This window comes from Ostrea edulis, chromosome 5, assembly GCF_947568905.1.
Source record: "Ostrea edulis chromosome 5, xbOstEdul1.1, whole genome shotgun sequence".
Taxonomy (NCBI): domain Eukaryota; kingdom Metazoa; phylum Mollusca; class Bivalvia; order Ostreida; family Ostreidae; genus Ostrea; species Ostrea edulis.
In genome coordinates this window covers 21,203,890-21,230,300 of record NC_079168.1, presented here as the reverse complement: position 1 = coordinate 21,230,300, position 26,411 = coordinate 21,203,890, and the positions used below count along the sequence as shown (strand labels likewise).

Genomic DNA, 26,411 nt, shown 5'->3' with positions numbered 1-26,411 from the left:
AGTTAGTAAGTACCTACACATGTGTGGTTAAGCTATGATGCCAGTTCTCACCAACACCACTGAAATTTGAACAGCAGAATATGCACAAAATCAATTCCTTGTCATAGTCACGTCAATTACATCACTGAGATTACTATCTGTCTTAGGCATGTTTTCAGAAGGGGACAGAACGTTTCTCGATTCTTTAATGGCATCTTCATGATGCTGACACGGAATCTTTTTTGTTGTAACGAATACTTTTTACCTCTTTATCTTATTAAATATCTCTAATAACTGTATTCTGCATGAATAGCGTGGTTTTGTAAAAATGAAATTCGGGTTTCGAAGCCAAGTATTTGGCGAGAATTGGTCGCAAGCCAATCGAAAAATTCATACTTCTACAATTTGTTTAATATATCATTACTAATTTCTTGAAGATTTTAGCCGTAGATTTTAAAGATATTCACAAATAACTTTTTTTCCACATTTCATGAATATTTTTTATTGAAAATTTTAGAACGTCTTAGTATTTTTCGGTATGTTTTATATATTCATATATGTGTGTCAAATCAAAGAAAGATTTGCATTCTAAAATCTCTTATTTGGAAATTAATACACTTTTTTATTATTCCGGAAAACTTCATGTAAATAATTGAGAGTTTGTACATGCATCTCTCGGTGGTGAAAACTTAATCCATATGAGGTGCTTTAACAAGCCAGTAAACATTTTGGTGTGGCGATCCACATCAACTGAACTTGTGCAGTGGACAACAATGACCAATCGATTTGCTACAGGCAAAATTTATATCTAATTGTATACTTTAGTAACCTTAAATGGAAGTCAAAAGGGGAATGCCAAAGGTGAATTTTACACATCATGTCGTGAATAATGAAAATTTAATTTACCTCGTACAGTTTCAATTTTAGACCGAACTGTATTTCTGCGATATATTAACACCGAACTCGGGGTGATTTACCATATTATGTGTATAATTTGCTTTATCTAGCAGCTCATCAGTTGAAAGCAATATTTCTGCTCGTTACGAAGGAATTGCATTTAAGAATGATAATTCCCGTACAATTGATTAATTTCTCGGTGTTTTTACGCTTTATATGTACATCGCAGAAATAACGAAATACACTACACAAAAGTGCGTGTATTGTTTTCTATAATTCATAATCCGTCGTGTTCGGGGACTTAAGAAGCCAGTAAATAATATATAATCTTTAGAAATATTTCTTTGACACGAAGAGAGAAAATAAGTGCAGTAACGGAACTGTGCAATCGTGCATGTCTGTGAATGCGTTTTTTATGCCTGTCGTGCCATATAGAAATACGTTAATTCTTCATATAGTTAAATTTTACTGTTGTTTGACATGCAGGGACAGGCAGGCATTTGAAATTTCCCATGAACAATCACTCTGATGTCGTTTTCTTAGAAACATAAACTCGTTGTAAAAACACTGAGGGAATTTGAATGAAACCACTAATAGTTGTAAATGTTCGAGGACTCTTTTCATGGCGTTTTGAGAACATTGCGATATTGTTAAAACATATTATATACAAAAATATTCTATTTGATGTGTTTGGGGGAAAATTCATTAAAATGCTTTCTCATAAAATCATAAATGTATCTCTAACAATAGTGAAAACGGGGATTTAAGAACTGTTGTGACTATATTATTATCTAAACCACAAAATCGTTTTAAACAGATACTGGAAAGGTATTCAAAAGGTGTCCTTTCTCTACAGTCTGTGTGAATTTCAGAAAGTCCGGAATTTTAATACGAGAAAGTGTAACAAGACCATGATGGTCACTGATTTCAGGGGAGGTAACTCATACTAATGTTTTACCAAGTATGAGGAATTCATATTCATTGACAAATGATTTTGTTCATACCACTGCCCTGCCAATCCTTAAATAGAGAATAAATCCTTGATCTGAACGAAGGACAGATGCTATTAAAAACCCCGTGAAAGGCTTATATTTCTACGAGAGATACTTGAAACAAGTGATAAATGGTAGTCCAGTTAAAACAAGTTCCTATAATGAAACATCATCTAAATAGTAAATACATGTACATAGCTGACTGATGGCACTTTGACAATGTACAGGTACTCTTGTATTCAGTTCATTTGCAAACTTTCTGTTTACAGAAATCAAAGATTTCTTTATCTAAATTTATATGAAAACATTATTTTCTGATAAGGTATAATAATCGGTATAAAACACGTTCATTGAAATCTGATAACCAGAAAAATATCGAGCATTTTCGAGCCTATATGTGCAAAACAACGATTTCATCATTCTGCAATAATTTATCAAAGAAACAACAAATTCACAGTTATTGATTAGTCTTTGAATACATAGGCGGGGAAACCAATCTGTCGGTGACACAGTATATCTGTATATAAAGACACCGTTCAGAGTGTAGCTCCGTTTTAAAAACCTACTTTATGACAGTCAATCCACTTCAGAGAAGTTGTGAAAAATGTATGCTGAGTATGTCTTCTAAATTGGACTGTGTGTTGAACTTCAGCGAGAATGTATCGAGTTGCGAGATGGAGAAGCATGCTTCGCTTCCTGATGCAGTATATGTCGTTTTGGCGATCTATCTCTTTTTCATTACGATTTTCGGCATTCTGGTCAATGGTGCCATCATCTACTTGTACTTTTCACGAAAAGAAATCGCAACAATTAGTAATATGTACGTAGTAGCACTGTGTGTCTGCGGTTTTCTCATCGCAATTTTTGGGGTGCCGTTTGCAGCAGCGTCTAGTATAAGACACGAGTGGTTGTTTGGAGAAGGGCTGTGTAAAGTTCATGGATTTTTGTTCACAGGTTTAGGGATTGTCATGATTGCTATTTTGACCGGCATCGCAATTGATAAGTACATCTTTATTGTACGGTATCAATTTCATCACAAAGTTACTAAGAACGTTGCCTTGATGATCATAGCCGGCTGTTACGTGTACGGAGTAATATGGGGACTTCTACCATTATTTGGATGGAACCATTACGTTTTAGAGCCCGTGAAACTGACGTGTTCTGTGGAGTGGACTGGAGATGTTGTCAACCACTCGTACGCCATAACGATAATGTTCACTGGTCTTCTTATCCCAGTCAGCATCATCGCATATTTGTACTCATCGATCCTAAGGAGGGTAAGTGAAATACCTTTTTTTTGGTTTAATACTTTATCCGTTTTAATCATGAATTACATGCATACAAATAGTATAGTATTCGCCAGGTGTGGTATCTCGTTATGCTAGTTTTGGATGCAGGCTTTTCAAACTGTACGTCCGAAACTTAAGAATGAGTTATCCATCTCACTAAAAACAAAAAAAATATCAGTATCATTGTATTATGATATGTACATTTCTAAATATGTTGTCACGTGCTTTCCTCCCCAGAATTATGTTACATGTATAACTTTAACACGTAGACTTTCTCAAATCATTAGAGGTTTCTGAACAAGGAATCTCCCGAATGAAGCATTTTTAAAATAGAGATAAATATAATTTTTTGCGGTATTTTACAGATCAAACTGGTGCACTTTTCATGAATCGGATATGTAACAATGCATTTAACGATTTATTGCACAGAACTCTAGTACATCATCTATTTCCCTGATACGTCTAATCAACAGAATAATATGTTTGAAAGCATGCTCCGTTCTTAATTATAATGATACCAAACGATCATTAATGATAAGAATATGATGCAATTTCCCCTCGAATACCCTTTTTATCATCATAATGTTGAGGAGTCAATAGATTTATGCTTCACGTTTTGTATGTTCTCCTTCCAACAATTAATTGTTGAAAAATATTAATTGAACTGTACTGCATCATATTACTTCAATGAGCTGTATGCACGCTTATGGAATAAATAACACTTCTCTATAACATATTTTCATTAATTGGTTCAGCTGAAGGTGTTTAAAACAACACATGCTACATTGTGCATCTGATACGGCAAAATATAATCATCCGCTAGGATTTCATCCTATCTTGGAGTGGATGGAGGCACACCTAACGTCAATCGGCAGTCACGATACGCAGGTTTTTTCGCTTTTTACCTGTCTCTCTCTTCTTTATGCCTTTTCCCCCTTTCGCTGAAATCACGATCGTGTGCTTCATCGGATAAACGAGTAAATGAACTATAATTTATATTGGTCATATTGGAAAAGCCAGTGATTCTCGTTTGTAAATTCCGAGCATTTGACGAAGGAGCAACCACTATACCTACATGAATATCATATAAAGCATTTTCTTCGGTATTGATACTATAAAGACGTTTTCGACATATTACGACCGTGTTTCCAGACCTTCCTCGGTCATGCTTATTGCTGTAGCAACAGAAAGTTTTGTATATACAAATAATTCTGTCTGACGTCCAAAAATGAGGCAAAAGAAAAAATCATTTTAGTTGTATACTATAAAAGATCTAGTGATAATCCGATACTTTTCTGTCAGCTCCAATAAATGTTAGAAAGTCTGTAGACGCGTCATTCCTAAATCTGAACAAAACGGAATGACTCTTCAGTACTCCGTAACGTCATCACACGTCGCCATTTTCCGTCTGTCCTGTTTACCGTTTTTACCATTAAAATAGTCAGGAAACTGCCAAAAATGACGCAAATGTGTTGTAATTCTCAAAATAACGCTATTACCGTACAATGTACATATTGGTGCATTCAGATTTTTCACAAGATCTGAGACACTTATTGTGTACGGCACGTCTTATCATTTCATTGCAGTGTATTTAGGAATTGTTAACTATCAAACACTAAATAGAAATGCAGTTATTGATCTCGCGTGAATTCAGCAGATATTTTTTGAGAACTCATGTTAGCTCTTAGACAAGCATTGTATGAAGGTATTCAATGTATAACGATCACATTTCATATCTAATAAAAAAAAAATCAAAGTAATACGTTTATGATACAACCGTTGCAACGAGCGCAGCCATTGTATACTTTTATCCATAAAATGACCCTAGAATAAGAAAATTCCGAAGTTACCCGGACGAGTACGGAAAGATGTCAAAACATGTTAACATCTTGCAACACGACTATAGAATTCGATTCGCATATTCATTATACGCGGGGAATATAACACAGTTGATGTAAATAGTGCACTATGACGTCATATTTAGCTTTGAGGTTATCAACAATAACAAAACGTGCGAGGTGTCAAACAATATTTATTTCAAAATAAGTGTGCTAAATATGACTGATTGTAATTTGAATAAAATTCATGAATATTTTTGAAGCATGAATGAATATTTTTATTATTTTTGTGTGAGTGTTGTTTTTAAATAATCCATTTGTATCCGAACGGAAGTTTTTAGAAAATAATATTTATCTTATTCTTATCAAGGGTGGATAACTCTTCTAAACAGTTTCAAGTCCAAAATGGTTGAACTGTACAAAAAATATCTTAATCAGGACTGGTAATATCTAAATTTGGAACGAGCAGCATGTTGATGTTAACTTTCATTTATCTAAAAAGGTTAGACAGTCTTTGTATGACTCTTTTGTTGAAACTTGGAAAGATCAAATATATAATTCATCCAAATGTTCTAAGTATAGGGTGTACAAGACAACTTTTTGTTTGAAAATTATTTAACTATAATTCCACAATATTTATTGTATAACTTTGGATGTAACAGCCATAATTTGCCAATTGAATCTGACAAGTTTTTAAGTGTTGATGGGTCTGAACGATTATGTACTCTTTGTAACAAACAAGAATTAGGTCATGGATTCCACTAATCTCAACTCTACTAATTTTCTTTATGAAAGATGTAGATTCTTGCCAAAACGCTTTACTGATTGTCGAAATACTTTTAGCTATTGTGCATTAATGATCTGCAAAGATAAATTTACCATGATAGGCTTTGCCAAATTTATCAAGTTAGTACGGTCCACATTCTTATGACATTCTTTATCTCCCTGCTGTGTTTCATTCATTGTGTGTTATTGCTTTGTACTATTATGTTCCATGTGGACTAGTGAAATAAAAAAGTTAAAAAAAAAACAACTTTCCAAATAGATCGATTGATTGTACATGTACATTGTTTAACGACCCTCACAAGAATTTTTTCACTCATGGTGACATCACCATTGCCGTTCACCGGCAAAATTTAGGCCTATGAGCAGGGAGGGATCTTTATCGTGTCACACCTGCTGTGACACGGGGCCTCGGTATTTTGCGATCTCGTCCGAAGGACCACCTCCATTTATTAATCTCGACAAGCAAGGGGTACTGAGGATCTACATGTATTTTAACCTGGATCGATGCTTTTAATCATTTACTATGTAAATAAAACTATTCATAAAATAGTATCATTATATGATCGAAATAGATGTTTCTTTTTTGCACCATAAGGTGGCTGAAATATTCCCAAAACGGCGTAAAACCGCAATCAATAAATCAACCCTACAACTTTAACCAATATATTTATTTATAAAAACGCATCATGCATAAGATTTGTGTTCGCTCTTCTCTATATTTCATCACCGATCATTTAATACATAATAATAATTTTAAAAAAAAACCCAACCATTACATAATGTAGATATTGATTAATCAAAATAGAATATTAAGAAAAAACCTCATCTTTTCCCAACGCTTATTTTGTCAATTCATCATTATAACGACGTCTGATTTCGAAGACTACACAACAACTTGTGAGAGCGCACGAAATATATATCTCTTCATTCCGCTATGTCATCAATATCAGCTCACCAAGTTACCGCGTAAACCTCACGTCTGCTCTAGAAAGTCGGTATGTATCAGCTCACCAAATAAACACATAAACCTCACGTCTGCTCGAGAAAGTCACGACGTAATGTTATGATAGATTTACGAAGTCTTACAACTATATAGACCAATGTTTGTAAATTTTTGTCGCCATATTCATACAGAAATATAATTAGATTAATTACATGTAGATATTCTACATGTATCATACACAATCAAATTATCTTCAAAGTTTTTTAGACGGCCAAACTTAATACTGAGTTCAAACCCTCCTTTATTTCTGTATAAGTAGAACACTGGGCAGTCTGTTGAACTCTTGAGTTACAACATTTTAAATACGTGTAGCATCGATATAAATCCTGTAACTTTGTTTAACATAGTGACGGTGTCTCTCCTGTTGATTTTAGCGGTATTTATATATATTGGTTATGAATGCACTTACAGTCAAGCTTCACCTGAGGGAAAACGGGTCCAAAAACTATATGTATTTAAACTGTAGTGGTATATACTATGCACCCCTTCTCATAAAAGAAAATCTTGAAAAAAAAGTGTGCCTTATATTCGGCAAAATACGGTAACTGATTTTGGAAATAGTAAAAAAAAAAAAAAAAAAACCAGTTTAGGGTCGGGGGTAATCCTAGGGACGGTCGGGTAACCGGAACCACACATATTTTTTATTTGGCCTAACAAGCATTCTGAAAGTATTACAAACGCAATAGACGACCGCGGTCGAGGCTCGATGACTGCCTCTATTCAGACGTCCTACTTTTACCGCCTTTTCATTGGAACACAATTCCGATGAATAAAATATGTGAAATATAAGAATTAATTTCTACTACACTGCAAGTTTCAAATGAATCCACGCAAGCATAATGGAAAAAAAGTCTGGAAAACCAATGGGACAGACTGACAGTCAGACAGACGGACAGATAAGAGATGAAAGCAATAGTCCCCTTCGGTTTTACAAACCAGTAGGGGACTATTAACCAGGATTGTTATAGACCTTACATGTATATCCTCTGTATGACCTTAGTCACTGCTTCGTGGACATTTTGTCCGTTGTGTTATCGGAAGGGGGACTTTACTGACAATGACCAGATACTGAGTCTTCTGTACCTAGGGTTGAACTGAACTGCCTTTGAAACTCCATTTCAACGACTTGTTAAATTTCATAACTGAACGCATCCTTCGGATATGTTTGCTACCGTTTGTTATGGGGACTCTTGCGTTGTTATTCCAGGTGTCCTGATGACAGGTTGTATTTGTGAATTAAATCGCCGACTTAGTTGTCAGTCACACACACACCCCGATACTCTGCAAGCTGGAAATACAGAAGAGGTTTAGCAGTTTGAGTGATTCATATTTTATAGTTGTTTTACGATGCCTAGTGGCCATGCGCATTATGACAGATACATGTAGCCGATATGTTAATACAAACATGGATACCCATCCGATCTTTAGTTGGTCGTTAGCATCATTTCATTATAATAACTTGAGTGACACGTCAGACACAAGTGTATTGCCAAAAACATGTGGTTAGTGTATCAAGTTTTTTTTTTTAAATGCTATTTTAGATCACTTATTGCCGGATCAAATTGTTACCACTGATTTCCCTTAAAAACTAATTTCGTCCCTTTCATCGTAAAACAACAGTGGACCGAGTTTCTAGTAAAATTTTATAAAATAGATCGCGGTTACGTGTCGTGAACTGATGCGAGTACGAGCATTAAATAAGTCAAAAAAGGTATGTTCGACGGAAAAGAAGGAAAGAATTCGTTTTGAAGCGAAAATCAACAAAGATGGCCATTTGCAGGGCTGTGACTGAATTCCTCGGAAATCAGAGGAAAATTAATCAAAAGGGGAGGAAAACACCCTCAACCTACCTGGGAAAATATCATTTTCTGTCATTGTAGATCAGATCCAGATTTTTGAATAAAAAAAATGTTATTGAAAATTGAGCCAATCATAGGATTTCCTCTGAAAAGAGGACAAATTACTCCCCTGCATTTGGATAGAATGTCGTAATGCATACTTTCTGATAAGTCGTAATTGTGTAATATCAATAAGGTCTATTGATATCACACAATTATGATTTATTAGAAAGAAAACATCAGATTCGAGCTGAAGTAGGATTATCACTCAAGGTTGACAACCATTCACAGACCTGCATGGATGCTGTGATGCCGATTAATAAAACCGTAGTTGTTTTTCCGGAACATTCTAATATATATGCTGATAAAGTGATCTCCTGCTGCCTCAATCCAGAGAATGGGATGTCTCCTGCTGCCTCGTTTCAGAACGGGCGACAACCTGTTGGCAGGACGGGTTGTCACCCTCTGCTTGTATTCCGAAGGTGGACGTCAGTTATCACTGCATACTTGGCCTGTTTCCAGTCAGTAGTGAATTCTGAAGGATGATAATTAGTATAGATATGTGATCTGAATCTATCGTCACCTCAAGCACCTTTACAAATACCATGTTCTTTACACTGTGTGTACTTGCCTCTATCTTTAAACATCATATACATGCATGTTGCATAGTATAGAATTACACTACTATCTCCTCCCTATTAGAATCATTTTTGAATTGCCGTTGATAAATTGGACACATAGAGCATTTACAATGTATTTCAATAGGAAAAAACACTAACGTAATGATGTTAATATAAACGAACTGATCCCTAGCGCCTCCTCTGACATTTCTCCGATCTACGTCAAGAACTTTGATGATAAGCTAAATCTCCGGTCACGTCAACACGGGAATATAATCAACTTGCTGGGGTTATAATATCATGTTTTATAGTCTGATTTATCTGGAACGAATTCCTAAGACCTTAAAGCGATATACTCTCCGTAAGGTTTAAATACAGATTACGAACAACCCTGCAATACATTTTGGAAATCTATAATCAGATTATGTACATGCCTTCTTTACTTTGCTACATAGTAGCATAGTGTCCTATCGATGAACCCAACATGGCCTATAGGATATTGACTTACCCCTATCACTCTATCATATTTATTATCATTATTGAATTTAAATCCGGTGTTAGTAAAAAAAAAAAACCCAAACAAACATCTTAATGATATACAACAGTAGTTCTTCTAAATAGATTAGTGATCGCTTTCATTAATACCATCACACATAAAAACATTTGATTCGATTACGTTAAATAATGAAGAGTACACCAAATATGTATTATAAGGAGAAACTGGTTTGGAACCCAAAGAAGATGAATATCATTAAATAAATGTTAGATTTTATATACATGTATATATCTAACATATTATAAACATATTTACCCCTTTATTCAGTGGATATCACTCGTACGGTATTTTGTTCGTATTCCACAGTACGTATTCATACGCCGCGTGACGTAATGTGCATAGGAAATATGGATCAGGGTGACAGGATTCCCAATAAATCAATTGTAAAAATTAATCGAAGTGGCACAGGTGTTAAATTTTTCTCCATTTGAAAACAATGAATTTATACGTGAAGTAATTAGTTAAGATCGAGGGAACAAATCTGTCATTTTCATTATCTAGCCTAGAACTATCTAATTCAAAACAGTGAAACAGCCTGCAGTACGGCGTTGCATAGAACCCCTGATCATCTTTTGTATCGATCGTAAAATTTTCTCAATGATCAAGGAAACAAAAATATCTTGAAAGAAAACAAAACATTACCGTATATACTCGCCTATAAGTCGGATTTTTGGGAGTTAAATCTTGTTCCAAAACTTATCCGACTTATAGGAGTGTCCTAAGAAGATTAGTATTTTTCTGGATGGTGTCATGTATAGCCTAGTATTTTTTAAACTACAAAAACATGGACGAAAAAACAAAAAAACAAAATAGTAATTGTTTAATTTATTGAGAATAAAAAGTGAAATATAGATGTCATATCCCCCCCCCCCCCAAACAAAAAAAAAAAAATTTATTGGAACACGGATAAATACATGAGTATTGGAATGAAATTAATTTGTTGGGGGGGGGGGGGTATCAAATATCGACGCATTTCTCAAAATATCATTTGAAACATAGGTAAAAACATTAGAGCATTGATTTGAAATTGTCAACCGATTCTTGAAAAAAGGTTAGACCGACTTATAAATGGGTCAATTCCTTCCAAAATAACACAAGAACTATACAACCAACTTATAGGCGAGTATATACGGTAGGTGACATGAAATAACTGAAATCGTTTTTCTTGAAACCCAAAATGAAAAAGAAAAAAGTACATAAAGCCATATTACTGGGGAAAACCGCGTTTATTCAAACTCGTACAGTTACTTAATAATATTGATAACCTCAAGGTTTTGTGCAACCTAGGCAAATTCCTATATAAAGCATTCATTTATCGTTATGATCTTTTGACAAAGTAAGACGTCAATTCTTTTTAGTAATGTGATATGCTCAAATATATATACGTCTGTAAAGGTATCACAATATATCATATATTCTCTAGTGAACTTTATTTATGTAGTTAATAGAGAACCCATCTCTTACTATACATTGTATATTGTCAACTATATCTATATCTATTATTTACACCTGCTGAGTGTTATAAAACTGTATATCAACCTGTATTGCATAAGGAATACAGAATTGAAGTTAACATATTTCAAAATAGGTTAGAAAATTCGTTATTGGTTACGAAGTTCATAACTGGTTAATCAATGCTGTTTTACATTTGTATTTTTTGTCCCCCACCGCAGCGAGGATGGCGGCATATAATTACCGTCGTCCGTTCCACTTCACTTTCTTCGAAACCGCTCAATGGATTTTGTTCAAATTTTGCAGGATTGTTAGTCACCATATGTAGTTGATCATATGGCGCCGTCGTCTTGATTCGACAAATTTTACAGGAGTTAAGGGACTTTGTTAAATTTGTACATGCTACACTATAGGAACAATTTGTGGACGCAACTCCTCTGAAACCGCTCGACGGATTTTGTTCAAATTTTGTAGGATTGTTAGTCACCACATTCAGTTGATCATATTGCGCTGCCATTTGATTTGACAAATTTTACAGGAGTTACGGGACATTATTGAATTTGTATGTTACACTATAAAAACCACTGTGGACGTAAATCCTCCCAAAGTGTTCAACGAATTTTGTTAAAATGACCACGCGTAGCAATCTTGTTTGATATTATTTTTCCCTTTCGAAACGGAACTTAGATAACGTGTTTAAATCTACAAGACTATTAGCTAATTATTAAGACACGGCCGCGATCAAAACAAGCTCTCGTAATTTACTCATTATCACCCGAATACTAATCAAATTTAAGAACCCTCGTTTGACAAATTATACTTGTGTTTGTTCCAATTCATGCGTTGAAAAACAACAAATTTTCTACTGAGCAATGTTATTCAACGTCATTGTTCTGGTATTATAAATCGCTTCGAAACTTTGCAATGCATTCATCAAAAATGCCACCACCAACATCGGCAGCTCCGCGATATTTTAAGAGATCGGGGCGGCAAATTTGTTGGGAGAGGGCTAAAATAGGCTATGCCTACTGTCCAATCCCTTTCACTTTTTGTGAATAAAATTATTATAAATTACAAATCTGTTAAATGGCAGTTTAATATGTTCGACATAATTGGCATACATGTACATGTACACCGGGGGTACGTCATTCATGACAAACTCTCCCCTTATGAAGAGACCCTCTGGTATGCAGTCGGAGAGCATTGATTCACTACGAGTGCAAAAGTGATATCAGCGACGACTTTGTTCAAATCTGAATACAATAACTCGCAAATTAAGCGCTAAGTTCATGTTTTCCCAACATTGATTAACAAGATTGCTAGACGTAGCCATGTCCCTACCGTCGCAAAAGAAAGTTGAAGCACACAAATCCCATAACTCCTGTAAAAGTTGTCGAATGAAAATGATGGCGCAATATGATCAACTACATATGGTGGCTAACAATCCTACAAAATTTGAACAAATTCCGTCGAGCGGTTTCTGAGGAGTTGCGTCCACAAAGTGAAGTGGGACGGACACACGGACGGACGGACACCAGTATTTCTATGTCCTCTTCCGTGTGGCGGTGGGGGACAGAAATAACGTTTTCTGATTATCATGATTAAACTTGTTTTTTGCAATTCAGTTGGCATAAATATGACTTAAGATTACCAAACAACAAAAACAACAAAGATAAAAACCAAACAAACAGCTCTTTTGTTTGATTAACCGGTTAACTTGTCGAGAGAATTTAAACAATATCTTATTCACAAATATTCACAAAAATTGGTGCATTGTATCATATAAATACATTTATACATAAACACATACACATATTTATATATGTGCATAATTTACGACTAACCGGCTATCAATTTTGACCGATTGCCATCCTATTTCTGCAGACAATATACAAATATAATGACAGAGTTATCTCTAGCAGGACAATTGATAAAAAATAAATAGTACAATGTAATTCGGCTACAGTCTATACTTATTGGACGGAAAAGGAGGTAATAATCCAATCAGTATCACCGCAGCTCCTGACCGGGACTAATTACTAAGACGCGTCACGCACAGCTGCTCGAGTTCATTTATTCTCTCGAAACCATTTACAACATACGGTACTGAACATGGGGACAATAAATAACATAGACCTACAAATATACATTTCTGGTCAGAAACGAAAGTTATACGAGTTCACCGCCACGGAATTGCTTTGTATAGATTACCTTCAAGTGTCACGCACAGCTGCTATACCGACTATGAAACGGTGTTGTAGAAATTATCGCGCGTCACGCTCGGTATCATGAGCATGACTCCGGTATTTTGTTGTACAACTTATCATTATACGTCACGCATAACTTTAAATCAATCTGTGTTGTACAGATTATCGTCACGCACAACTACTCACGGCTATGGAATTATAGTGTACAAATTACCATCACACACCACATCACAATGCGTTATAGTTTATTTATTCACCAATCAAGGGCCCTCGGGGGGGGGGGGGGGGGCATGTACATGTTAACAGGCAATTAATTATAACAATGAAAATAAATAACAATCATTTAGAAGTACTACCGGTAATACTGACAGAGTTCACACTTCTGCACTGCACATATCTATATAATTATATATGAAATACTGATTACAGACAAGATTTAAATTATAAAATAACGCAACTGCTTCACACATCAGTTTCTGGGATAGCAGATGATAGTGTCGTGTGAATACTTATATAAAAGAGAATGATAATAGCATTATATGAAAGAATAAAAAAAACCCACAATATGTTGACCTGATTACAGGGAGCACCAAGGGACAGTGCCTGTTAACTGTCTGGTAGTAAATTTATTGTACCAGACTGTTGGTCTTGTACTCCCAGTAACCAAGACAGCTTACAAGTGTAAAGCAAAGTAAATGTGTAGAATGCAAAGACATGTATTTGCAGTATCACATTACACTGTTCAAAATCATCTTACTGAATACAACATGCTAGCATATTACATATTTACACGCAGGATCCGGTTGTTCTGAATGTTTTATAGAATACTTATATAAAAGAGAATAATAATAGCATTATATGAAAGAATAAAAAAAACCACAATATGTTGACCTGATTACAGGGAGCACCAAGGGACAGTGCCTGTTAACTGTCTGGTAGTAAATTTATTGTACCAGATTGTTGGTCTTGTACTCCCAGTAACCAAGACAGCTTACAAGTGTAAAGCAAAGTAAATGTGTAGAATGCAAAGACATGTATTTGCAGTATCACATTACACTGTTCAAAATCATCTTACTGAATACAGCATGCTAGCATATTACATATTTACACGCAGGATCCAGTTGTTCTGAATGTTTTATAGAATACTTATATAAAAATGTTACGACTACAGACTATTGTTTGATTGATTGCTTTGCTGTTTGCCGCCACACTCAAAAATTTTATTGGTGGAAGAGAGAACCCAGATACAATGTATCTGGGAAGAGACCACCGACCTTACGAAAGTAAACTGGGAAACTTTCTCACTTACCGGCGCGAGCGGGATTCGAACCCGTGCCGACCAGAGGTGAGAGGCCGTATGATTTTGAGGCCACGGAGGCCCCCGACTATAGAATACGTTTCATTACCAGCTCGACACCGTTATCGCGCTATTATGACTCTTGTGTGAGTCATTGGTAAGAAAGTTAACAAGTCTCGCGAGCAAGCACGAGATTACCGGGGCATAAACAAAACGTTCATAATGGTATCCCCCCCCTTTTTTTTTTAGTTTTGAATACATGGCGTATTTTACAATAAGGTAGCCAGTGGTCAAAATGCATTTTCAAAAAAAATAAATAGCTAACACTAGTTTATTAAAACTAACGTGCATTTTACAACTCCACACCTTTTCTAAAAATTTCAAAAATCCATATTTTCTATCTTAAGGTGGGTCCTTAGTCCTGGATTTTTGGGGTTTAGGTAGCATTTTTTTGTTTGGCATCAATAAATTAACATTCAGAGTAATGAAAAAAGGCAAAACAGTTAAGGGTTTCCATATTAATTTTCATTATATACACCACTAAAGTCATATACCCCAATGTAGATTTTTATGAAATTCATTGGAAACAGTTATTTGTTGTTATTTTAATATAAAAACAACAAAATATTTTTTGAATTGCATTTATTTATCGGGAAACATGTCAATAACTAAAACACATGTCATTTTCAATATGTTCATCAAGTTTTAGAATAATATGTGGAAAATTATTGAATTACCGTTATTCCCCAAAATGTTAAAAAACAAACAAATGTGGATGCATTTTCCTTATAGCATGGTTTACATATCATTTTTTCTGTTTATATTAGTAGAGTTACATCTGTTATAGTTATTCATGGGGAAAAATCCATACCTTTCCTTAATAATTTCAAATCTATAGCTTCCAGATTATGTATACCCCCATCAAAAACTGAAGTCTGGCACCATACAGCTGAGCTCTTTAAATCACTCGGGATTAAAATTGTATGTAATTTCATGAAAAGACACAGATAATGATATCCTTATCACCTTGGTAAAATGTTTGTCAAAAATAAAGGAAATCTATCGCATTATGGACTTTATAAATAATTGAATGAAAACAGAGTTATTGTCCTTGGATTCAATATTTTGAAACATATCATTGACTATTCAAATATAACTAAGAAGTTTGAAATATTTTATGGCTAACAAGATTTTTTACAATAACTATTGAAAAAGATTCCAACAAAATTTATGTTCCTATCATTAAATTTTTGACTTTGCAAAATCCTATGATGTCACACGAGTGTGGAACTACGTTAATTCCATCAATGTTACCGTCAGTGGTGACGTCTCCATATGAGTGAAATATTCTTGAGAGGGACGTTAAACAATATTCAATGTAATTTTCAAATTAGCTACATGCAATATGGAGTTCGGAGAGATAGTAATTTTCCCTTTACAGTTCTTTTTGCGACTGATGCTTGATATCGGGCTAATTCTACCCGGTACCTGCGCTCCCTCACATAGTTCAACAAGTTCGTCTTTTTCTTGTTAGAATCTATTGGTAATCAATTCATTTTGACTAATGTTGTGGTTTGCACTAAATCATAATTTCTATTCGATGCCATACTTTACATTATGTATGCCTAAATAATGTTTACGTATGTTGTCATGGTACATGTAGCACGAATTTACGCGCCTTTAATTTGAAGAGTTCTACTAATCAGACACTAATGGAAATGATGAGCGTCACGCACATCTGTGTTGTACAGGTTATAGAACTGTGTTGTAGAAGTGATCATTTATTCAAACAATATTTTATTCAAAATGAATGGGATTGGGCAGCAGGCACAGCTCATTTCAGCTCTCTCCCTACATCAAGGTCAAAATGGAAGCGAGATACTATATACACATAATATTTTATATGTATACATACATATACATACATACATACATACAAGCCATATATATATATATAGATAGATAGATAGATAGATAGATAGATAGATAGATAGATAGATAGATAGATAGACAAATTATCATCACGAATTATGCACAGCTGTTCACGGCTGCAGAATAAATCTTTTTCTATGATACAGGGAAACTTATTGACACAAGTGTAAAATTTGACTGCAACTACTTGGTAACTATTAAACCTGTAAAGGGAAAAATTGAAGAAAACGAACTGCGATAAATCTCATAAATACTATAAAGAATACAAAACTGGGAGCAAGGCAATCACGAATACCTGGGAAAATCAGAGATAGGGCACAGGGGTATCTTATCCGCTCTGTTCTCTATCTCACACTATATATTCATATATGTGTGATAGAGAATACAGCGGATAATATGCCCCTGTGGGAGGGATCAAGTGCCCAGGAGTAAGCATCCCTTGTTAATTATAACTAAGAAAACCGTTTAGAAACCTTCATGTTTATATATCGAAGCTTATTTTTCCTACATTAGTCCTTCACTCTACATGTAGTTCGTCCCGTAAAGATCCGGGTTAGAATAGGTCCTCAGTACCCCTTGTTTGTCATGTAAGTGGCGACTAAATGGGGCGGTTCTTCGGGTCAGACCGCAAAAACCGAGGTTCCGTGTCACAGCAGGTGTGGCACGATAAAGACCATAAGCGCCGAGCATAGGCCTAAATTTTGCAGCTCTTCGCCGGCAATGGTGACGTCTCCATATGAGTAAAATAAACTCGAACGGGACGTTAAACAGTTTAAATCAATCATTAAAGCTGTATGACCCAATGTTCATGTATTATTTTTGTACATAATTACTTTAAAGCAGATTAATTACTTTATAAAGTTATTATCTTTCCCTTAATTACATGCTTGAAAACATCTGCATGTAAAAGAAAACAGTGCGAATATTATTTAGAAAGTAAATATAGTGGCTACATATATAAATCATCCCACAATAGACGTCTATAAATAGACCCACGCGCGTCAGGGGAATCCCAACATGATGTATTAACTCATTACTAATTACTAAGAGGTATTTGATATTTTTATTTCTATTAAACTTATGGTACGGTACTGTTATAACAAAATACACAGCTTTACACAGATAAGACCACCGATGGTCTGAAAGTTTGAACTGGTCACATGACTGTCACTTGAAATAACTGTATGACAAACGGGATGATTTCAGCTTCTCCATCGTCAACTTCCCATATTTATGTAGCAATATTCCATTATCACCTGCATATGGTGTTTATATATCTCAACTGATTCGATATGCAAGAGCTTGTTCTGGGTATAGTCAATTTTTAAATCGAGGTAAGCTACTGACAAACAAGTTGATGGTACAGGGTTTCCAACAGTCTCGATTGAAGTCAGCATTTCGCAAATTCTATGGTCGTTATAACGATCTAGTTCGTCAATACAACCTCGCATTGGGTCAAATGCTGTCTGACGTGTTTCATACCGATTGTTAAGCCGTTCTTGGCACACTGATTTTGACTGCGGATAACTCCGTTTACCTAATCAGGATATGGGGCTCACGGCGGGTGTGACCGGTCAACAGGGGATGCTTACTCCTCCTAGGCACCTGATCCCACCTCTGGTGTGTCCAGGGGTCCGTGTTTGCCCAACTATCTATTCTGTATTGCTTGTAGGAGTTATGAGATTGATCACTGTTCGTTATCTTCAACTTGCATGTAAACATCGATTTAAAATCAAATTAAAGGGTCCCTGTGTTATCATGAAAAAAGAAATGGAATGAATACTCGTATCAATTTTTATGTCAACACTATGCATAGGTGGGCAGTACAGAAAACATCTGAAGGAATTTTAGTCAGCTTCCGAACGACCGAAGAAATCACAAGTTTCCAAACTCGGTCATCTCAAGCATACCCTTTAAATAATTCCAAAAAATGTGGAAAAGTGGGAGAAGTAATTTTCACCTTGAATGTACAAAACTGTCATGTGTGGTGCCGAGGGTTTTAAGACGGCGCATGTAATGCTCGGACGTTTCTGAATTTTGTTTAGTACTGTAATTTCATGTATTCTGAATAAAATACAGCGAGCGATTGAAGATTAATAATTCATATGATCTCTACTGTGGTGAATATACCTTAAATGCATATCTTTCCATTCAGATCATCCTCTCTCATTTAATGTTTGAACTGGATGCCAATTAAGGATTATTTTATTTTTAGAAAGGTTGTCTTTCTGTTCAAAGTTTTAAATAATCAAATGCCAAATTACCTAAACGTGTTTAAATATACAAGAGATATGAGTTGCCACCAAACCAGGTCGAATGATTATATGTTTAATTTATTATATTTACCAAGAGCTAAAACTGAAAATTTTAAACGTTCATACAGCTACTCTTCTGCATTCCTTTGGAACAAACTGTCTCAAAAAGTTCGAAGCTCTGGTTCGGTTGGCATTTCTAAAGCTATGTATTTGATGGAATATTTTCATAGAATTATCGGGCTTTCCTCTTTTTGTTCAGGTGTGCCAAATGTAGTTGTGATCTGGCACTGTGTGTGCGTGTGTCGTATGCTATTTTTTCTTCTTTCCTTTTATGTCATGTATTCATATTAAGGTAATAATTTTATCACTAATTAGGTGTGTCTTATGCTATATTTTTTCACCTTTTCCTTTTATATCGTATTCATGTTTAGATACTAATTTTAGATGTTAATTTTATGTTTGTGTATATTATGTTTTAATGCAGGACCACAATAGAAACTAGCTATATGCTAATTTGTGTAATCCTGGATAAATAAAGGATATTATTATTAATGCAATAAATTGAAATAATCCGATAAGCATATCTGTATTATTCCCATCATATAAGAACTAAACCGCGTTAAGAGTGCTAAAAGATTGTCATTTACGGTAACTATCATTTAACCGATTGATCTATATACAAGTACATGTAAGCCACGTGCGGCGATATAGCGTAGCTTTTATATACATGTAACATTTTAAGGAGGTATCTTAATGACTGAATTCCTTTTAAAACATGAAAATATAAATATCAGCAATATTTATCTATTCATTTCAAAAACCATTGTCTAGGTAAGTAGCTCAGTAGGTTAGTATGCCGACTGCTGAACTGTAGATTGCATGTTTAAGTCCAGCTGAGGTTTAAATCCCCCCCCCCCCTCGATTGTTTTCTACTAAAACTGCATTTTTTGACTAATTAAAGTAAATCAAAAAGCTTTTAATTTCAAAATATTGTTCTACATATCCACCTTTCAACCGTATTAAATTTCTCTGGTGTAGCATTCCTGGGAAACGACACTTCATAAAAGAACACACATTGTATGTTTTTCGTTATTTCGAGGCGAAAAGTCGCTAATTATCGTTTTGTCGTCACTTCGTTTAGTTAACGCCAAGCGAAAAGACGACACAGTAGGTCGCTAATTTGCGGGTTTTGTTTGTCGTCTTTTCGCTGGTATTTTGTCGTCTTTTCATTACTTCGGGGTGAAAAGTCCCTAATTATCGTTTTGTCGTCTTTTTGCCTCACAATAACGAAAAGACGACAAATTGTAAAATGGCACAAATCAGCCACCATAAATAACAGTGCTATGCATTCTTCTGTATCTATTTTAAAATTTTAAAACAGTTCTAATCTTCAAATTACGTCCCCTGAATTTTTGTTTCTTGGATTGATTGATTGATTGATTACTTGTTTGTTTAACAAGAAGTTTTCACTCATATTGAGACGTTAACAGCTGTAGACGAAGTACCACTTTAGACCTATGTTCAGCGCTCAGGGGGTTCAGCGCTCAGCAGTGATGGTTCTTTAGCGTGCCAACACCTGCCGCGACACGAGACCTCCGTTTTTAAGGTCATATCCGAAAGACCCGTGATTCTCACTTCTAAATGCCGAGCGTTTGGCGAAGAAGCAATCACCACCTATATTTACGTGTTAATAGGTTGACGCAGCCATGGCATGAGCGGGGCTCGAACTCACGACCTCCCGGTTACGAAACGAACGTTCTACTTGCTTCCTGAACTAAAATTGAATCTGCTATGTATGTTGGCACCTAGCGTAACTATTGATGAACATGCAATTATTTCAAAGTTGATAAATATATCATTCATTTATCATTTTATAAGATAAGAAAGGAATAATGTGATTTGAGGTGGAAAAAAAAAAAAAGAAAAATCACTAAAATGAGCTGTACTGTCCCTTTAACAAAATGGTATCATTTGCAAATTCATAATATTCAAAAATTTTATGTTTATCAGCTTCTATTACCCAAACTCTGCTCACTGTAGCTCGTTTTTGCTGTCATAAAAAATCTGAACAAAAGAATGATTGAGATTAAAAAATTGTCATTTATTACAATACCAAATGCCGAAAGAAATTTTGAGGGAAATCAGATAATACATTCTACATCAAAGTACCCGCAAAGCTAAATAAGTCTGATTTCCCCCAAAGAAGACAAAATAACTTAAATAATGCTACGCTTTAAGATGACCAATAAAAATTCATCATAACAAACCCAGAGCAAAAAGATGGCGAATCATTTACTTTATTGCCCTTACTTGGATTATAGCAATAAAACATTTTGTGACAAAAATTTAATTTTCCAACACTAGTCTTCAAGCTAACCACAGTCAGAAAGGCAGAATATCGCGGGTTTAGAAAGCTTATTAACGCGGATTTAGAATGTGTAATAACGCGAACGAAAGGCGTAAAAATCGACATTTTTGCAAGCCCATTCATATTACAAATAGTACCTTTTGTATGCAATTTATATTTGATTTTAGATTTCTATATATCAGTAAAAGGGAGAGGGGGCTATCTATGTTTTAATTAGTGATTGTAATGTGTCCATTGTATTGATAGATAATGTACTTTTTCCTACTTTGTAATTGTATCCGTCGCGGGAGCGTAGTGGTTAGGGGTCATCATTCGTTACCGGGAGTCGACCCCGATGCCGTTAAACCTAAGATGTATAATGTAGGTAATTACTGTTCCTTCGGCATTAGAAGTGAGAGTCACGGATCTCTCGAGTATGTCCTTAAAACGAAGGCCCCCTGTTACAGTAAAGGTAATGGCACATCAAAGAACCCTCACTGCCACGGCCGTAATAGCGCGATGCATAAGACTAAGAGTAATGACTTTACACCGCCGTACAATGGCCGAGATATTGCCAAAACGGCGTAAAACAGCAATCAATCAATCGAATTGGAATTAAAACAACATCCAAATAACTTTAAAATATGTGATAAAAAATATATAAATCTAAACAAAATACATGTATTTTTCAGGGTTTTTTTTTTTAATCCTCGTAAGAATTGAGAGAAGATTGTAATATCTTAATTTTTCCCAACGACAACCCACCAACCCTTTCGTGCCCCCGTTAACGTTTTGGTCACATTATGTCTTTGAATAGCGATGTCATGCATGTTAACTTGGCGTTATTTATGACATGCATGTGGCGTTATTTAGGACATGCATGTTAAGTTGGCGTTATTTATGACATGCATGCTAACTTGGCGTTATTTATGACATGTCAAATGTTGTGATTTGTATTGATGCGTTTGCATTGTTAAAAAAAAAATTAAAGTTTTGTATATTTTCCATTTGTATTAAGTGTCTATTTTTTCACTTGTATTGTACATGTATACGGGGTATTGTTTAGTTTGGTTTATCTTTATATACTATGGATCTCATGAACCGATTTTCAAGCTGTAGACTATGTTGTTTTTTTTTTATAATTACTGTTTACCTACGGTACATGTAATATTAAACTTTCCCTCGCTTATCACCCTTCTGTTTAGCTTGTTCTTCACGGGAAAAGGGGGACAAGTTATGATCCTGAGGAGGATCTTATCTGGAACATCTCCCTCGTTTTCAGCAAGATACAAGCTAAAACTTGACCAATGAACTCCTTAGTAACAAATAATAATAACCAATCCCTCGGATACAATGCAAATGAAAAGTTTAAAATTGCAAATGGAAAATATATAATACAAATGAAATAATATAAAATACAAAGGTTTTTGGTTGGTTGTATATTTTTTAACACCCCGTTTGAGAATATTTCACTCATATAAAGACGTCACCATTGCTGGTGAAGGACTGCAAAATACAGGCCTACGCTCAGCACTTACGGCCTTTGAGCAGGGAGGGGTCTTTATCGTGCCACACCTGCTGTGACCCGGGGTCTCAGTTTTTTGTGGTTTCATTCGAAGGACCAACGAAAAATTTAGAATACATCGTTAATATTGAAAATCATATTTCTTTAGCGTTAGAATACATCTCTTGTGCTTTTAACTTGTAGGTACATGTACATTATTGGGGCGTGGTAAAAATATGAATCTTGTGGAAGCTGACAAATTGGCCAGAGTACGCGCTTCTAGTTTGATTATTCGAATTATATTTTAAAAAATTAACAAAAAAAACAAGTAGTGATACTTTTAACAAATAAACAGGTGACCGATAAGGCCTTTGGGCCTCTTGTTTTTCCTTTAGATTCACAAAAATGTGTTAAAATGGAAATGGTTTGCTTCAGAAACACAATTTTTAAAATTTGTATATGTCAAAAATTAGCGTATATTTTTATTTGTGCCAATTGCCATTTTATAAATTTCTCTTAATTGTATGCTGCATTTTAAAATCGAAGTCCCCTTTAGTACTGTGACTTTGCCATCAAAAACAATTTATTGATCTTTTACGGTGAAATGACTCTGGGATTGAAAATTTGATGCTCTTTCGACATAGACGACTTTATATATTACGAAGACTCACAAGAGGTTATGATGAAATTTCCCCAAGTAGCAACAAAATAACTTAACAGATAATCATTTACTGCAGACGACTAACATTTAGTTGATGCTTTATATCAAGTTTAGTCCCTTTGTACAATGTTTTGCAATCAATTTTAATACCTGTCAATCTCATTAATTCAACATGTTGATAAATACATAATGCAGATTATATACATAATACGATATACGCCAAACAATGCTACATCAATTGTGTCCGTGTTTTTCATGCGTATAGATACATATAAATGCAAGGTGAAGATAACGAAGAGTGATCAGTCTCATAACTCCTATAAGCAATACGAAAATAGATAGTTGGGCAAACACGGACCCCTGGACACACCAGAGGTGGGATCAGGTGCCTAGGAGGAATAAGCATCCCCTAAGCGTAAAAGACATACCTTGATTTTTAATGGTACAATTTTGTTTTAGGTACACAGTCAACGAATGGTTTCACAACGAATTGTTTCTAACTCACGAAAACAGAACCTCATTAGACGAGAAAAGAGGATTGCCACGACTCTATTTATGATGGTTGGTAGGTATTATTTTAATCTTTTATATTCTACTGCAAGTTTTGTGACAAAGAGATAATGAATAATAAAGAGATAAATTTCATCTCTCTCTCTCTTAAAAGATGACACATAGATTACAATTGGTCTTTTACAGGTTCGTTTATTCTCGCATGGCTACCATATTCAATTTATGGTCTAATATGCATTCTGGGATACAGTAATGTCATTCCGCTTATATGGCATACCATACCTTCTGTGTTCGCAAAAGCATCGATTCTCTGGAACCCGGTGATATATGCTTCGCGCAGTAGAGCCATCAAAAAAGCTCTAGGCGAAACCTTTCCTTTCCTTCGATGGATGATTCCCAGAACCCATCGCCAGGTAAAGCATCAAGAGCAAACGACAAACACTTTTCTCAACATGAACACGTCTAATGGATCTGATGTTGTTCTCGTGCAATTATTAAGTGAAAATAAGGTGACTTCTACGTCTTTATAAATGGACCTACATTAGGCTTTGGGTGGCCTCTAATATTGGACCAATCTAATTAAAATTAGATCTTCCATCCGCTCCCCAGTTTTCGATACGTCGCGTGGAAGTCGAAAACTGGGGAGCGGATGGAAGATCTAATTTTAATTAGATTGATATTGGACCTAAAGCCTTTGGTTGCTTTTAACCTTGGAACTAAAGCCTTGGATGGCTTCTAACCTTTCTGAAATTTAAACACCATCCCTGCTCTGTCGTTGTATTCTGCAATGTACATACAAAACATAAAACATGTAATGGGGTATTGGGACCCATCACAGATTATAGCATCTCAGTAAGATTTATACACACAATGTATACATTATATATATATATATATATATATATATATATATATATATATAATATGAAAAGAAAACACAGAAATCCTCCGTAAAGCTTTAGCGCTTTCATTATATATATATATAAATTTGTGCAGTAGCGTATGTATATAAGTATCTCCAAGATGTTGAGATTGAAGTCCACAAAGTATTAAAACCACATTATCGACTTAAACCAAAATAAATGAATTTTTGTAGGCGTTGTGTATATTTTCCCTCTCTTTGTCTCACTCTCTTAATATTGCAAAGTGCTTAATCTCCTTCATATTGTAGAAGAGGGTTTTATTGTGATTGTGACAGTAAACAGTTATGTGAAATTGATTGTTTTAATGTCTTGTTTCTTTTGTCTAAGCTCGAGTCATACATGTGTATATATATATATATTATGTATGTTGTTAGTATTGTCAATACGTTCTAACAATATTTTTATACACATAATTATTCACTTTTATGTATCTTCAAGGCTATTTCATGTATATGTATACTTACTTACAAAATTAGAATGATGATTTTAATAAAAATGCATAATTATATTTTTATGATTATTTTCAAATCGCCATATGATAACTCCTATCGATATTCTACCATACCTGTATGTGAATGCATATAAAAATGTCAACATTCGTACAGATTATTGCTTGCTTGTAAAGATTTTGCTTTTTTGTACCTGTATGTGGATTGCTAATTAAATAATCATTTAATGACTCTGAACTGTACTTTGGTATGTATAGCTTCTTCTACTTTCAGAACCATTGACAAGTCGTTGTGTGGTAATAATCCCTAACCTTGAAAAATCACTGAAATCATCTGTAGACATGCAATTTGAACTAAACTGAACACTTCCCCTTCATCAAAGTACATGTATAATTTTTTTTATTATTGCCATTCATAATCATTCTATGGTTGACAATCAGTTGCACCTGGAATCCCATAGGGATTCTGGTTAGAATAGGTCCTCAGTACTCCTTGCTTTTCGTTATAGGCGACTAAATGGAACAGTCCTGCGGATGAGACTGCAAAAACCAAGGCCCCCTTCACAGCAGGTGTGACATTATAATGATCTCTCCCTACTCAAAGGTCGTAAGCACTGAGTATAGGCCTATATTTTGAATCCGGAGGTCTTGAAGTCGAGCCCCCGCTCGTGTCATGGCCACATCAAACCTAAGACGTTAACATAGATAGTGATTGCTCCGGTATTTAGAAGTGAGAATCACGTGTCTTTCAGATACATTGTATTACCATAAAACGTGTCGCGACAGGCGTTGGTACGCTACAACACACCCTCACTACTACGACCCTGAGCGCTAAGCATATGTATGGGCGGCGGTAAAAAGGCGTTAATGCAAAACGAACAATTAATTTTCAAAAACATACTGAAATACAAAACAAACCAGCTTAAAATACAACCAACAGACTTCGTTGCAAAACCAACAGTCATTAACTGAATTGACGCTAGGTGGCGTGCAAAAAAGACACATCTGCATTAACGCTAAATGGCGCGGGAGTATATCTACGTAATCAGTATATGTGTACATATTTTGAAACGTAAT

The 26,411-nt window shown here is 35.0% G+C and overlaps 1 protein-coding gene across 1 annotated transcript; it reads left to right on the top strand.

Annotated features, from left to right (window-relative positions):
- The first annotated feature begins 2,360 nt into the window (after positions 1-2,360).
- Positions 2,361-24,821, top strand: LOC125650495 (visual pigment-like receptor peropsin). The gene is made up of 3 exons (XM_048878858.2): positions 2,361-3,145; positions 23,913-24,018; positions 24,150-24,821. Exons 1-3 carry the CDS (start codon positions 2,438-2,440, stop codon positions 24,491-24,493), a joined length of 1,158 nt encoding a protein of 385 aa, XP_048734815.1. The 5' UTR covers positions 2,361-2,437; the 3' UTR covers positions 24,494-24,821.
- The last annotated feature ends 1,590 nt before the right edge of the window (positions 24,822-26,411 follow it).